General features: G+C 40.9%; 1 protein-coding gene across 1 annotated transcript; it reads left to right on the top strand.

The window, feature by feature from the left end:
* Positions 1-1436: 1436 nt before the first annotated feature.
* Positions 1437-7435, top strand: fxn (frataxin; the record flags this gene model as incomplete). The annotated part of the gene is made up of 4 exons (XM_030764796.1): positions 1437-1522; positions 1782-1902; positions 6577-6674; positions 7037-7435. Coding segments are annotated over 4 exons (444 nt in total), but the record flags the coding sequence as incomplete, so codon positions are not given.
* Between the last annotated feature and the right edge of the window lie 9034 nt (positions 7436-16469).

Below are 16469 nucleotides of genomic sequence, written 5' to 3'. Positions count from 1 at the left end.
TCTAGAAAATGCCGTTGTGTCTGTGAAAGGAGTCACAGTCATTTGTTTTATTGTACAGTGTTAAGGGTTTGTCTAAGCACTCATACTTCATGGTTTCTAAGAATATCATATTCATACTTCTTTCTGTGGAAAAGAACAGTGTGTTATATTTGGTTGTGGACACTGTGTCGCTTAAAATGACAACTTCTGTTTCATATCGCCATATATATTTTTCCAAAATTAAAAAAAAGTGTACGAAATGCGTACGTCTTACGTAATTATCATTTGGTAAAAGGAAGAAAAACAAAATTGCATGAAGAATGTACAACATCGTTCAGCATAAAGAGAAAGATGTGTGTGAGACTAGTTTATCTGTTAAGAATTTGATTTTAAAAAAATGTTTACAGTAAATCCCCAAAGGCGCGATGGGTTTGTTTAGGAGTATACAGTTTAAATATCGCGAGAAGTCAGTCAGGCATCCTTAATACATTGACATTCAACTGATGACGTTAGACCACCTCAATCGCGCTTACGCACTAAGTCTGCGCGCCGGCAACAAAACAAGCCTGCAAACATGTCAAGGTTAGCGAATAAATACCAGTGTCTTTTTCAGATTATCCGGAGGACAGGATGGAAACAGCACCAGCAAACTGCCAGAGTATCTACATTTGGAACCGAAATTCTGTCAAGCGAGACAACAGTAAGTTATCTCTCTGAGGGTCTGGCTAAGAAATACGTAACGTTAGCGAGCTTATCTAACTAGGTCCCATGCTGGTCAGCGGCATTACTTGAAACCTAACGTGCGTCAGTTTTTACAAACATCTAGTGAGGTTGAATTTGGTTGTCATGTTGTTATTTTCTTACACTCTAAATCGTCTTTGTTATATGTGAGATTATTTGCTTAGCGAACAGCGACATAACACTCACACTTATTTGACGTACCTACTACCCTGCCTGCTAACAAAGTGGTAGCATGTTCGCTTCTTTGACAGATAGCCAGCCAATAGTTTTCTTTTCAAGCGTGACTTGTCAAATAATTTATGCCACATGTTTGGACGGATAGGAAATGTTTTACGTAATTATTCGTGCGGTGGACATCATTTAAGTCAATTAATTACATTATTAGTTGTCGATTTCTTGCGATCAACTAAACTGAAACCAGATAAGATGTTTACGCTGAGGAAGCTTGCTGCAGAGACTTGGTAGCAGCGTTGTACAATAAAATGTTGAAATGCAGCTTAATCAGTTTGTCGTAGATCAAACTCGTTTCTCTTGTTCCATAGACGGTCTGTGTTATTAGTCGGTCTGTCTGCGGTTTGCCTTGGAGGTTTAACTTGAAACCGTCGATTTGGAGCTCACAAAAAGCCCAAAAGGTATCCCGCCTTTTATCCTAACATTAAATATACACGTCATTGAAGATGGTCTTTTAACTGCGAAATTCATCAACACCTTAGTGGCTTGATGCTGGACTTAATGGAAACACTCAGAGCAGAGGACTTCACTTAACATCTGTTTGTGGAGAGGAAAATGCACTGAAGTTCATGTGAGTTCATATTCCCTAATTTTATCCTAGTGTTATCCCTTCCTTAAGTCACAGATAGACTTTGCAAACACACAATTTAACATGGCCATTAATTAAGGTGTATCAGTGAACTATCGATCATTTAGCCTAAATGTGCCCACCCACATTTTTGAACAGGGTTGCTGTGAGAGTATCAGGTGCTAGACTGCTATCCCAGTGTGAACTAATGGCGTCTTCCATTCTGTTTTTCCACAACTTCCTTCTCTCCTTCCTTTCACAGTGACTTAAGTGAAGCTGCATATGACAGACTAGCAGATGAAACACTGGATGCGTTAGCAGAATATTTTGAAGACCTTGCCGATGAGAAATATACAGGGACAGACTACGATGTTGTGTTCTCTGTAAGTACACGCTTGTAATTGGGTGACAGGCACATCGGCCAAGTGTAATTTATCATGTCTGTTTTGTGATTGCTCAGAGTACAGCTTTAAAGTGAAGGTAAGGATGGAGAGAGGGTTAGTTTGGACACATGGACCAAGTTTACCTTTGGCTGACTTACCCTCCAAACAGCTTGCTTAACAAAATAAATAATAAACTTCTGAATGCTTCTCTTTCACCCACTGTTAAGCCTGTGTGGTGTACCTATTAACAGTGCACAATTTTTGTAAATCTATTCTTAAATGAGACTGTTTGTAAAATTAATCCATGATAATGGCGAGCTGAATTTAGCAATAAAATTTCCACTTCTATAATTTGACCACTAGGTGGTGCTGTTGTTCCATAGTTCAGTAACATTGACCGAGACGTGCAAGTACAATGAAGTTGATTGAGATTCAAGATAAGTTGAGACAAGAAACAGCCAGCAGCTCCATTTGTGACCAAAGATGGATCGTTCCAGAACATTGTGGTCATTTCTACATTACTAAAATGAGGGCGTCACTGCTAGAAAACAGTAACCCCTTTGCAGGCTTCTATCTCTCCATCACAAAGCAAAGTGTTTTAGTCTTACTTATGACCTTGAGTGACCCTGTCCAATCACAAAATCTACTCTCCTCTGTATCTCCTCTCCAGTTACCTCCTCTCCAGTCTCACACAGTTCCACCTGTCTCCCCTTTCCTTCTCAAGTTAAAGCTATTTTTCCCCCTGGACATAACATGTCCAGTATAAAGGTCCCATCTCTTCATTTTCAAATATGGACTCATTTATACTAGACATACTGATTTACTAGACCTTAATGCATTTATCTTGATATGTAGACACTTTGGCCAGTGAATGATAGTTAAAGCTTGGTGCTGGCGCTTGATTGGATGAAAGAGTCGCTTATGCGTAAGGGTATTCGCACAGACATTTCACATGTTCGTTCCATGCGAGCTTCAACACACCTAATTCATATTCTGTACACACTGAGAACACAATTCTAAACTTCTAAAGCTGTTTCACTGTAGTGCCGACAGTAGCCATTTCTAGGAAGGGGTAAGCATGTGAAGTAAATGGGTTTATGTAAGGAGAGGATTGGAATACTTTAATCTAGTCTGGTGATGTTGCAGACACCCCATTCTGATTTGAGAACAGACTGTGGAGAGATGATAAAACTAGACATCACACTGCACAGCGGTGGTAGAAAAATGCATTACCAGAGACGCTGCTGTTCTGTTGACTTTGGCTCCAACTCAGTATTGAACAAGCTCAGCTGGTTATAACTGCTCTAATCCAAGGACTGTTGGACAGAAGAGAGTTCAACTCAGTTACTAATATAGTGTGAAATTTAAAGTCTATCTAAAAGACCTTTAAAAAAACAAACAAACAAACAAACAATGGTTCGATATTTCTGATTGGACAAAATGGAAAGGCAGTGGGAATTGAGTTCACACTATCTCCCCGGCCATGGACTCACTGGCGCATGTGGGCTATATGCTTCTGCCCCTGTTTCTGTATTGATTGCTGCCCTAGTTCAGCACTAGCAATTAGGGCTGCACTGTAGGTGGCATTATGGACTGTGCCAACTGAAGCCAGGGCATATGTGAGGCAAAAAACTCCTTCCCTGGTGCTATTCTGACCCATAAACACAGCATAAAATTTTCATAATAGCGGAACTATAAAAAAAAAAAAAGAGAGAGCTGTTTATTTTAAAACGGGTTACTGTCACTTGTAGAGAAGGATATTGGTACTGGTGGTAGTTTCTCTTTTGGAGAGCGTTATACATTTTTAATAACATTTGACTCAAGTCAATAACTGTACATTCAAGAGCATGTTGTGTAGCCATGTGGAGTTTCACTGTATGCTGTCAGTTATTCGCAAGCGTCTTAACGACAAGAGTGCGCCTTTAAACTTTTATGATTGTGTCTTTTACGTTAGGGTGAAAACAAGATGTTCTTCCTATGTTATTGTGTAGTGTTCCATCTGGCTGAGGATTTCTCTGTTGACTTAATAACCCTTGTGGAACCTATTGTTGTGGCACTCTTTAGACTAAATGGACTTTCCTTGCACAATTCATGAAGCTTTTCCTTGAAGAATTCATGAGGTTTACTCATTAGTAGCCATAACATTGACCCTTTACATACAGGCCTTTTTGTGGCCGCGTCACCCGTAGAAAGACTCCATGTCAATCCATTCACCCCAGAGTGCCTGTTTTATGGACCTTCACTTTATTGCAAAACCTGTTCATTCTCATGCGAATTAAGATTTTAAGACTTAAATGTCTTTACGACACACTGTTGCAGTCCTTAGTGGAAATACCCAGAGTATATTGTGGTAAACACTGACCGCTCTCCGAGGGGAAATGCCGGTGTAAATTTACTCTCTCGGTCAGAGTGTGTGGGTATATTTTACCATCCTCCTTGGGTGGGTTCAGAAGAGGGCTGCTCTGTCCGAGTGCAGAGTTTTAGACTTTTACCGTTTTCCTAGCCGGGTGTTTTAAATGGCACGTCAATCGGTCACAGGTGTCATGAGGAAAAATTGCAACCTGCCATAAAGAGTCGAGATAGAGCTCTTCCTCCTGTCTGAGCGGCGCACCACCGAACTGACGGCCGCCATCAGGACAAGTGATGGGGGAGCATGATGGGGTTACCTCGGAATTCACTTCACTCGAGTCCTCTTGAGCACAAACGACGAAGCCACATGTTCCCTGGGACTATTAAAAAAATAAAAAAAAAAAAAAAAGGAAGAAAGACAAAAAAGTCCCTCAGATTTCCTTCAGAAATCTCCAAGTTCTACGTCACAGCAATTTGAGGTTGCTCCGTTTTATTTTGATTTTTACCAAAATTTAAGAAAAAGTTCATCCATAAAAGAGTTTACAGAGATGAAGTGGACTGAGTAAAATAGAGTTCATAGAGTTTAAAGAGTGGTTCCCATGTATATCTCCCCATATTGCTTCCATATCTCCACAATTCTTTCATTTCTATGTTTCTTTTTTTTTTCTTCCTTTTTTTTTAAAAGACCGAGCTTAACTTTAACATTTTACCTTACACCTTCAGCCATTAAAGACAGTATACTCCTCTTGTTAACATGCTAGCATTAGTGCTGCTCCCTTGGACCCTATGCCACAGTAGAGGCTGATGGCTGGTAAGCCCTGTAGCAGGTGCTGACAGGTTGATGGGTCATTCACACTGTGTTCTCGCCACCTCCTCCCTCCCCAGTGAGATTAATGTCAGACAGCAGGCTATCTCTGAGGTCTTCTGCTCAGGAGGTATTGGGGGGTGGAGGGGACGTCACAGGGGAGCAGGAGCAGCAGCAGCGAGTGCTTCCTTAGACAGCTTTGAGATCTTTCTGCCTTTTTTTGTGATCAGTTTCCTAAGTGACAGTCGTTTGAAAGACAAGGAGCACCGTCTTCTTCACTTGTCTCAGATGTTAGATTCATCCCCCCGTTCTCTCTCTCTCTCTCTCTCTCTCTCCCTCTCCCTACCTCTACACAAGCTGCCTGTGGAAAGATGATTAATAAAAGAATGACTTTTTAAATCACGAGTAGGGACAGGTGCTGTCTGTGGCAGAGCTGACTGATTGACCAGCGTTTCCTGCTCCCCGGCAGACTCTTCTCTTAACGGCCGTAGAAGACACACTAGATTAGAAACAACCCCCCCCCCACACCAACCAAATGTCTCTCAACTCACTCTTCGCTCTGGCCAGTGTCTGTGAAACCAAACACAGGCCATCAAAGCAGGACGTGCATCCAGACTCATAAGCCATATACAGTGTGTCATAGATGTGGCATGCTATTCAATGAGATGAATTAGCTGCTCATGTACTGTGAGTTTAATAGTGTTGTCTTTGTTACACAGTGGTTGTATGCTATCACTTTCTTTGGTTTCTTTTGTTTTTGAAGGAACAGAAAGTGTGTCTCTAAACAAGGTGTATGTAAGAGAGATTCCCTGCCAACTGTAAATCGTGACACAAAGCAACATGTATAGCTTGTCTGCATGTTTCTCAGTCTGTTCAGTTTTTCTCATTGAAGACATGTTTTCAGAAATTTGAATGTTTTGTTTGATACTGGACCTCCTTTTTATGTATTACTTGGTATACAAGTCTCTGAGTGTACTAAAAATCTAATAGAAAAGACTTCTATGACCGTCCACAAAACCCAGACAAAATCTTTGCGTCTAATTGGTTAAACAGATATAGAAATAGACATTGACTAGTTTTTAGCAAAGCCACAATACAGCTCTGCTACAAGGTCAAACAATGCCCTGAGAGAGAGAGAGGTTTCAGTATCGTCAGAGCAATAATGCTAATTGAAAGATATAAAAATCTATATCAGTCATTACAGGCTCGAAGGATCAGTTTGGATCATTTTGCTGAGGGAAATTCATATTCTGGCAGTCTGCCAAACCGTCTGCAGCAAACATGAGCTTTGTACATTTGTAACAAGCCCGGTATTTTTCCTCTGCAGACCGTAACCTTTTCCTTATGAAAAGGAACGCTGTTTACCTGGTCTCAGTTGTTTTAACAGCTTTTTAGACCTGACATATCTATCTTCACTGGCGACCGTGTCCACTGTGTGCCTCTTCAGTATGGCATAGTCTGCTTAGCTGGCTAGTATTTTTTTCCCTCTCACTCTTTCTCTTTCTGTTCCCTTTTGACAGAGTGGCGTACTGACCATTAAAGTGGGGGGTGACCACGGCACGTACGTCATCAACAAACAAACACCCAACCGGCAGATATGGCTCTCCTCACCGACAAGGTACACAAAGGCCTCTTACTTCATCTTGACAGCAAAGCATTATGACTAACCGCTGTTGTAGATTTAGGCTACGTTAAATAACAGTAGAGCAGTGTTTTACCCTGGTCTAACCTTACGCCAAACCTCTCTACTCTCAGCTTTTCTAACTCAGTTCAGCCCTGGCACCTGATTCAGCCAGTTCAGGGGATTGGTGATCAGTTGAATCAGGTGTGGTCAGAGCTGAGCTGTTCAATTAATGGTGCATCAAAGTTTCTGAAGACTTCTGCCTTTTACTAATGAGCTATAACAGGGTATAGTATGAGATTCTGAACATCTGATTCTGATTCTGCAGTCTGTTCTATTTTCTTCCTCTTCTGTTTCAGTGGACCAAAGCGCTACGACTGGACAGGCAGCCGCTGGGTGTACTCTCACGACGGCGTCGCCTTGCACAATCTGCTCTCTAAGGAATTTTCCAGAATCTTTCAGAGAGATGTGGACCTGTCAGATCTCATTCATTCCTGATTGGGAATTTAAATAGAGAAATGACCCTAAAAAAGCCACCATCACAGCAATCCCCTCACGTCTCCTCAAAAATACAGACACGTTAGAACTCAGCAAACTATACAAACCGTGCATATGAAGTTAACCGCAAGCTTTACGCCAGTCATATAAGTTATATGCATTGGGAGGGTCTGGAGGCTTTTCCTTTTGCCAACGTCCTCACGGTCTTTTTGCGAAGATGAACGACATTAGTCAGATATATGAATGATCTAAAACCTCGGTCTTTTAGCTCTTCTGTTTTACGCCACAGTTCAGAGAGTTGAGGAATAATACGAGATACTCTTAATTGAAAGTAAAGAAAAAAAAAATCGAAATTTATCAAAAACTGATTAGAAAACATGACATTTTATGTCTACACACACGAGCTTCATTATAATGAATAGTTGCCAAAATGTCATAGCTGGAATAAATGTGTTATTATTGTTTTTTTGATGAGAGCAGCTCCCATTATTTTTGAGCCTCTTCAGTATATTTTTTTTTGGCTTCACCTCAACTCAGGTTCATTAAAGCACCACCCTTCTCCATAATTACCAAAATTCAACGACGGCAAAGCTAGACGGAATCTCGTTCGGCTTTCTTTGCTATTCTATTAAATGTTTTCATAATCACAGACCAATATAGAAAGGATTAAAATGCTCCTGTTTTAATGGCTTTCAGACTGGGGGACCATGCAAGTTCAAATTGTCATTAAAAGCTTTGAGGTTAATCCAGGTGGGTTGTCATGTGTAGAAATGAATGAGGTGTAGTCCGTTTAGCAACCACAGGAAAAAGAGATTACGGGAGACAGACGGAGCAGCAAGCGATGAGTACAATCCCTTATCGTGTCAGTTCATTTACAGACATACAGTGCTTCTGTGGAGCTGTCTGTTTTTCTGTAAATGTGTGGTTTGTGGCCAGCTGTAGCACATCGGCTCATTGTTCGGCGTAACGACGGGTAAATTCGTCTTCCTGCCGGCAAGGTTTTGTCATTTACGTTAACGATCACTGTTATTGTGGAATTAAGCTCGGGCGTCGGCTAAAATGTGACGTCTTGAGCACTGTTAAAAGAACTTGAACTTCAGTGTAAATGTGTGGACAGCCTTTGCTGAATTACATCTTATATCCAAGATAGATCGCACAATATAAAACAGAGATGCGTAACTTGTCTGCGATGCTATCTCTTGTTGGTTTCCTCTAAAGTAAATGTTTGGCGACGTGTTTTTTTTTTAAAACCACAGACTGTTTTGATGACAGGCATCTGTATATATCAAATAAACTATCCCTATTTAAATATCTGCCACCCTGTCTTCGCAACATGTTCTAAGGCTGTTCTAAATTTAGAAGTTTTTTTTCACCTCTCTCTCTCTCTCTCTCTCTCTCTCTCTCTCTCATGTAACACAAAACTCATCAATACAAATCAGAGGCCTAGCTTTCCTGCAGGGATCTGATTGACTCTTGCCACTGTGACTGAAAATTGTTGGGCATTCACCAGCTGTAATGAGCTTACACTGTTATCAGATTAGGCCTCTCCTTTAGCCCTTAATATGACGATGAATCTATGATCGTCCTTGTCTGACATAACTCCTGTTAAACCACAAGAGTCAGGAGAGCAAGCTTGGCTCCAAATTATGTAAGTTAGCCAACAACGTCTTGTGTATACTACTGTCAATATCTGGGTGACAAAGTGGACTGGATTTTGGTTCGATCAAACGACGTAGGCCTATATTAAATGTAAAGAAGGTTACAGCTGGGATGCAGTTCCTGATTGGTTAGGAAGAGGGGGAGAACATTTGACAGGCAGCTGGAGTGCTGGTGGTGATTAACTTAGATTACATAGTAATTTGGCTATTGTTTATTATTTGCTCATAACTCGTCTTTTTTTTTTTTTTTATAGTAGATAAGAACATGCAAATTTTTCCTGGCAGCGCTTGACTCATAAATTCCAGAAATAGCATCAAGTTTCCATGGGAACATGACTTTATCATTGGCCACTGATGTCAACTATCCGCTTTGGGCTTGGTTCTTCCACCAGCTCAGACGAGAGCCATGAGAAACAGAAATGGAGGCCAAGAATACATGTTTTAATGGAGAACATGCGAAATGATTTCGGTGAAATTGGCTTGGTCACAGGCGACAGTAACCTTTCGTAATACTAGGTAGCCATGAATATTCAGGAAGCAATTTCATCCATTCCTGCACATTTGACAGGCGTGGGGTTACACTCTCGAACTGGGTAGGTAGAATCATTGGGCAACAAACGTCGGTTGATTCCAGGACACGCCCTTTAACACCTGAGCTGAAAAACCGGTTTCGTGAAACTATGTTTTCGAAAAGTTTTCTCGGAGTGCTGACATCTTTGGAAATAATGTCTTCTCACTGCTGAAACTTAAATACCCATATTCAAGAGAACACTGTTCCAAAGTAAAGGTAAGTCGCATGCTCTCGATAACCGGTAAAATTGTCAGCAATGCGCACACTTCCTTGTTTCTAGAATGATACTATATGCTGTGCCGGTATGTTAAGGAATTATTTTGGAAAAACTATATTTTAGCTATTACATGCCTACAGAAGAAAAATAATATGGCCAGAATTCATCTTGTGAGACATAAACATAACCGTATCTTTCAAGTTTCGGTCAACAGTAAGGTATCGCTCAAAGGTCTCAATGACATCATGTACCTGTGACCCGCGCTATCTTTCGATCTTAAGGCTGAATGCAAACATTGTTTCGGAAATGACAACGTCCACAGAATCCCTCTTGGCTGTTCAAGGAAGAGCCTCGGGCTAGGCCAGTTCGGTAGGGTCCAAAAGAACTTTCTCATCTTTTAATTCCATAACATACACAAAAGATAAACGAGCGAACAAACATCTATTATGCTTCTTGATTTTCACTGACTGATGGTGACGTAAACTAGTAGTTTGTTCACGGCTGATTCGCATAGCACTTCGAAGGAATGATTGAGGATTAATGGAGCGATTTAGGGAAAAAAGATAAAACACTGTTGTACAGAGTTAGGCTGAAAGGGAAGCTACAGTATTTTATGAAGGGTTACCGTTTGCCTGACGGTGGAATAGATAAACCCCGTTTGCTGATAACTTATTGATCCTCTTCTGGCAAACAAGAAAAGCGGCCTCATCACGCGGGAAGGAAGTGGAGACGTGCTAGGATTTTCCTTCACGGACTAAACAGCGAGTTAAAAGAGAAGAAACATTTGGCCTGCTGTCGAAGACGAATATACACCAGGGTCACTGTCAAAGATGAGAAATTAATCCTCGTGCTGTGCTTTGTCTCAATTTCCCTCTAACGCGTGTCTGCACGGAACCCTGCTGTCGACTCCTCAGATTAAACTCTTCTGTGCTCGAGAAAAAGAGAAATTTACTTTCAGCCTTCGGAAAGAATTAAAGATATTAAGTTCGCTGTAATTAAAATGTACACCAAGTATAAGGAAATCACGGGCCGCATATTGTCTCTCTGTATGCGAATAACTGATTTTAAGTGTGGTGTTGGTTTAATCTTTTAACTACTTTTGAGCTATACCCTGAGCTCAACTAATGTTCTTGAAAACAGCCCTTAGTCAAATTGTCTGCTGTCAAGAAGTCTAATATACATTGTGTAAAGTTTTAGAATACCACTCCTAGTCCTTTAGCCTACTGTATGCAGAACAAATACTCTATTAATCTGCATTATGTGCACATCTTCATTAACTATGATGTTACCACTATAATGACTCAGACCTTTATGGATTTGGAGAGAGATAACGGCAGCACATCGCTATTGATGCGATTTTTCTAAAGTTAATTGCTTCACTAAACCACAGTGACTCACACCAGTTCTCGCACCAAGTGGTAAGTGATGGAATAAGACCAGCCCAGCCCAGTAGGTTAACTTCAACATTGAATGTCTTGCGGAAAATTCAAACAATGCAATTCCACAAATATCTCCCCATAGTTCTACCCAGAGACCTATTTTTCTGCAAATAAACCAGTTAAAAGTAATGTCCGCGAGGTCTTTACAAAAGCTGAAGGTAAGGCAGCCCTTTGTAATGAACACATGTGCTTATTAGCTTTAGGTGCCTCAAGGCCAAAAAACAATATATAGCAGGATTGCTTGCCTGTGGTTCAATAGGGTCGAGCTAAATGGAACCACCATTTTGACACAGGATTGGATGGACCACATGCTAGTTTAATTGCTCTGGGTTTTGACCTTGAGATAAACAGAAAACTGCCTTCTACTGACATGTAGTCTCCGAGCATGCGTTTGAGGTTATAACGTTCATCTGTTGCTTGCAGTTATGGAATGGGTCACACCAGGTCACGCTCCATCTGAATGACTCTTATGGAGCAAAGGTCAACTCACTAATGCCTTGGTCACGCAAATGACAATTTAGATCTCGTCTCCAGGCATACAAGGGAGAAGGAACATTGTGCCGCAAATATTGTTCGGTGTTCGCCATAACCTTTGCCTAATGTATGCAGTATAAACTACCCTTGCACGCCTGTACTTTGTTTTGCTTCTGTTTCATTTGATTAGGCTCCGATGTACTCCTCCCCTTTAACACACACACACACACACACACTCGCCCACACAGAGATGGAGAATCCATCCTTTGAGTAAGCCCTTGTGTTAAAGAGTGACACGTTACCTTAGACAGTTTCATGGAGATAAGCCCCGTACGTTGGACAGGAGGGGTGACAGGAGAGCAGCCTGAGGCACAAAGAAGCGAGATAATGTAGGTTGAGATGTTACATCGAAGAGCGAGATTAAGTGAAATAGAGATGTCATATCTTACAGGGGAGTGGACCACCATCCAAGAGATCAGTCACCTCCTAAAACACCTGCATTATGCAACTGTGCAGTGTGTGTGTGACTTGCATTGTAAGCATGTCAAAAAAAAAAAAAAAAAATTCAAAGCTTGGCCGAGTGGAGTGCGTTGCATGGTGTGTGTATGAGGAGGTGTCCTGCGGTGTGCTTTGAAATTTAATGGTGATGCATTGAGCTATTATATATTTGAGCTGTGTGCCAGTTAGAAGTTTCTTGGAGGAATTGGCTTCATGTGTGGTTAATGAATTCTATCTAGGCTTGTTCATTTGCAAGCATGAGCACACACACACACACACATGCCAAACTTAGGTGTCACACTACAGATATTTGTGTGTGTGTGTGTGTGTGTGTATGTGTGTGGGGCTGACAAAGTGACAAAGCGCCTCTGGAATTATACTGGAGTCCAAAGAATGAATTGCTGGCTCCAGTTGATTAAAATCCTCTCTGCTGTGAGTATTTATGACTCGAGGCCATCTTTCATGCATTACGCTGAAGGTCCCCTGATTTATTAATATGGTCATTTAAATCAACAGATATCACGAGGAGCACAAGGGTCACGGGATGGATAGACCTTAAGATATAATAATTAAAGTCTTTGTGAATTTTTGATTCTGTCTTTGCTCAGTATATCAGCCTTCATAACAGACGCATTAAATTGTGGGCACTTTAAAACACACTTCGTCGGTAAAATAGCCGTATTGCTGTTACATGGTCAACCGTCCACCACTGCTTATAGCTTTGACGATGATGGTTGTGCTTACACGTGTGTTTTTGCTTAAATAAACAGCAGGGGAAACGGCTCCCATAACGCTGATTTGGCTATTTTGCATGATCAACGTCCTTCCCAAGTGATGAAGTGTCCGATCACCCGGTATAGCTGTCACACTGGGTCATGCCCTTGCGTTCAATCATTCGTCCTTCTCACACAACCGCTCCATATATTCCAGCCTAAAACTACTGTTTACTCTCTAACCTGTTTGCTTTACCGTTTTATATGTTCACTTTCGCTTTGTGATTTTTTTTTCTGACTGAGAGGGTGTGGCTCATTTAGGGCCTTGAAACGCAGAAATACTACACCGAGTAATACCTCGGTCATTATGATGATATGAAAACGCATAACAACAACGTTGCAGTGACAAGTCTTACAGCAGGCGCCTCAAACAAGGAGAATCGCTCGTACTAGTTTTTAACCAGAGGGGAAGAACTATGACGTTGGTGTTTTGAACGTCCTTGATGCGGTTTTCCTGCTGAGTTGCCAGCTGATACCTGAGTTTCTGTGGCGTGGGAACGCGTTCGACAGCCTCTGCTTAATATTCCGAGCTAGGTTCGATCAAATCGCCTAGCCTTCCCTTTTCACCATTTAGCGGTTATTTATAACACGGAGGGAGTTTTGGGGGGGGGGGGGGGGGATCCATAAACTCAAAGCTTGACGGTTTTTTTACCCCCCAAGAAATCGTAAAGTGTGTTACTTCAGAGTGATTTAACCGTGCGATGGATAGATTGTCGACTACCTGCGATGCTACACACAGATAACTGTTGTAGAATCGCTCTTCACCTATTAGTGACTGTAACATATAGACTAATCAGCACATCTGCGAGCTGTTTAGACAAATTGAGTGGGCAACACGTCTTGACAGGGTCACCTGGCCTTTTGGCATGAAACCACAACGACCTGCTGCTAAGTGGGACGGCTGATAATATCTCTAATGTCCACTTCATATTCAGAAAAGGGCTCTCTCAATATTTCTCAATCTAATCTTCCTCACATGTGGTTTGGTACACTGCGTATTCTCATTTTAAAGGGCATATTTTATTGCAGAAGCACAAAGCCTCCAATTCTTTATTATGCCAGTGCCTCTGAGTTTTAATTTATTTTCATGCTCTGTGTGACAGTAGAATTTAATTAGAGTTGGTTAAAAAAAAAAAAAAGTACATGCGAGAAACACTTGACATGGTGTATTTGTGTCCTGTCCTCTATTGGATTGCTGTGTTAATGGATGCAAGGCTTCGAGCGGAAGCAATGACTTGTGTTCAAGCATGTTGTTGAATCTTGATGAAAATGTTAACAAGCTCAAACATCTCCAGATGAAGTCAGTTTGTTAAATGTTATGGTGCGTGTTTAGCCAGATGCACGGCAAATGTATGTGAAACGCACACCCGTGATTTGTGGTTTGTGACAGTTACATTACTCGTGACCCGTGACTGAGAAAGATAACCACCCTTTCCTCTGTCTCTGTTTCTGTCTCTCTCTCTCTCTCTCTTTCTTTTTTTTCTGTCTCTCTCTTTCTCTCACAGGCGGTTTCAGATTTATAAATGCTAGCGTCATCTCTGTGGGTGTATGTACAGGAGTGACCTAGCATACATCAATCAATTTGGGTCCCATTTAAACCCATTGCATAGAACTGAGCCCAGGCAATCGATTTGAATAATCTTTGAATTCATTTGCACAGTATTAAGGAAAACACTCAAAGTCCAGAAGGATCCTGACCACCCTCTGTCCACCTCTCTCCGTTTTTGTTTTGAAGCAAATTGTATCATTTGTACAAAGCAATTGTTCTGATGATTCATTGTGTCAACTAATTCCTCAAACAGGAAAACAGATTTTCCAAGGTCGCAAAACAAGTAAAAAAAAAAAAAAAAAAAAAAAGGAAGAGAAACATATGATGAATGTTGTAATGCTGGGATTTGAAATGATTTTTGTATGACTATTCCATGCAGAGTGGGTGGGATGCTGGTGTGGAGTTACATCAGACTAGCGAGGACTTTATCTCCTTTGTTTGAATTAAAGGATAAAAGGGCATTATGAGGATTCCTGTCCTTGCTTACGTCTCAGCAGAGGGAAATCGTGGACTGACCAGAGCTTACGCGGGTTTGGAGAGATATTCTAAAGTCCCGTTGTACAGATGAGAATATGATGGGATTTATTCGAGGATTATATTTCCTCATGATGTCCTGTTTTTTTTTTTATTGTAAACAGTAATTGTTGTCTTTTTGTCCTTTTCCCACCATAAGATGCTGATTGATGTACAGATGGTTGCGATTAGCTTTCCAATAAATTTTGTATCCCATATTTACCATATGCCAACCCTTCTGCTGGTTTCTTCATAACTGTAATTAAAGTACTCTTAAATGTGGAATCAGGTCTTTTTGTACATATTTAAGTGTCTTTACTTTAGCTGTTTCTCCGTCGGTGAGGTTGTTAGTCTCTTGCAGAGGGTAATAAATTCATGTCCCCTCGACACAATGTTCATCAGTCAACATGAAATGGACCACGGGATTTGACCACTTAATATGTCCATAGATTTTGTGTTTTCACGCTTGTCAGTCGTAAGAAAACAAACAAGATCATTCCAGTGGTTATTGCAGAGTTCATTGGTCTGTAAAGTGATTTATAAAAAGTCCATAGGTGTCATCAAAAAGCAATTAATGCTTCCAGGAAAGTCAGTTATCAAATTCTTGAATTACTGACATTTTCTCTTCATGTATCACGTATCCCAAATGGCTGTCTGAGTGACAATATGGCAAAAATTCAAATTCCTCCTTGCTTCATTTCGTTAAGATCCGTTGCATGAACAAAAGAAAGAAAGAATATTGCTTTTCTGTTTGTATTGATATCAAACAGTTTTAGCAATCCTGATGATGGTAAAAAAAAAGAACAAGGTGTTTTGATGCTGTAGTAGTTTAATATGGTTAACTGACCCCTAATCTCTGTCGTCCCAGTCAAAAGATTTGACAATAAAAATCTACCCCAGCCTTATCTTTGCATTCATTCTCTCATTCTCCACATTCATAAAATAAAGCAGCTAAACAGAGGTAATCTCCCTATTTACCTCAGCCTGTTTCATTCAACTGAATTAAAAAAAACCCAAAGTGTATTTATAGACATTATTCTCTCTCTTGGAATTTCCCCCCCAGTCTCATCCCCATGGTCTTTGAAGGTAGAATTCTTGTTGTCTTGTGGTTCGGAAACCGCAGCACACCGTAATCCAATGGTGCAAGCTGCCATCTCGTAATTTCATTTTCAAAGCCTGCGTTGGCTTTGTGCCTTGAAACCTGCTCCTCTTGCAACTCATTATCTGTCTTCATTTTTTCTTTCTTTTTTTTTTTTCTTTTCTTTGTTGATATGAAGGGGGTGTGGATAGTTTTGTTTTTTTTTTTTCCTCTGTTAGGTCCCAGGCTACGAAGAACTACTTTTATCCATAGGCTTTTTTTTTCTATCTTTCTACCTGTTTTTCTCCCCAAACAGAATGGGAGGAGAAAGAGGATGCTGTTCTTTTTGCGAAAGGGGAGAGTTTGTTGTCTTTTACGGACCGCTGTTAACACACACACACAGTGGGGTGGGTAAGCTGTAGTTAAGGATTATGGGGGAGTGGTGAGTCCCTGCTTTATCTGCCAGAGCTTAGTAACACAATTATCCCTCCACAGTGCTTTCATTAGTCTAATGTTAGAGAGGT

Source organism: Chanos chanos, chromosome 1 (assembly GCF_902362185.1).
Source record: "Chanos chanos chromosome 1, fChaCha1.1, whole genome shotgun sequence".
Taxonomy (NCBI): domain Eukaryota; kingdom Metazoa; phylum Chordata; class Actinopteri; order Gonorynchiformes; family Chanidae; genus Chanos; species Chanos chanos.
This window is presented reverse-complemented; position numbering and strand designations above follow the sequence as displayed.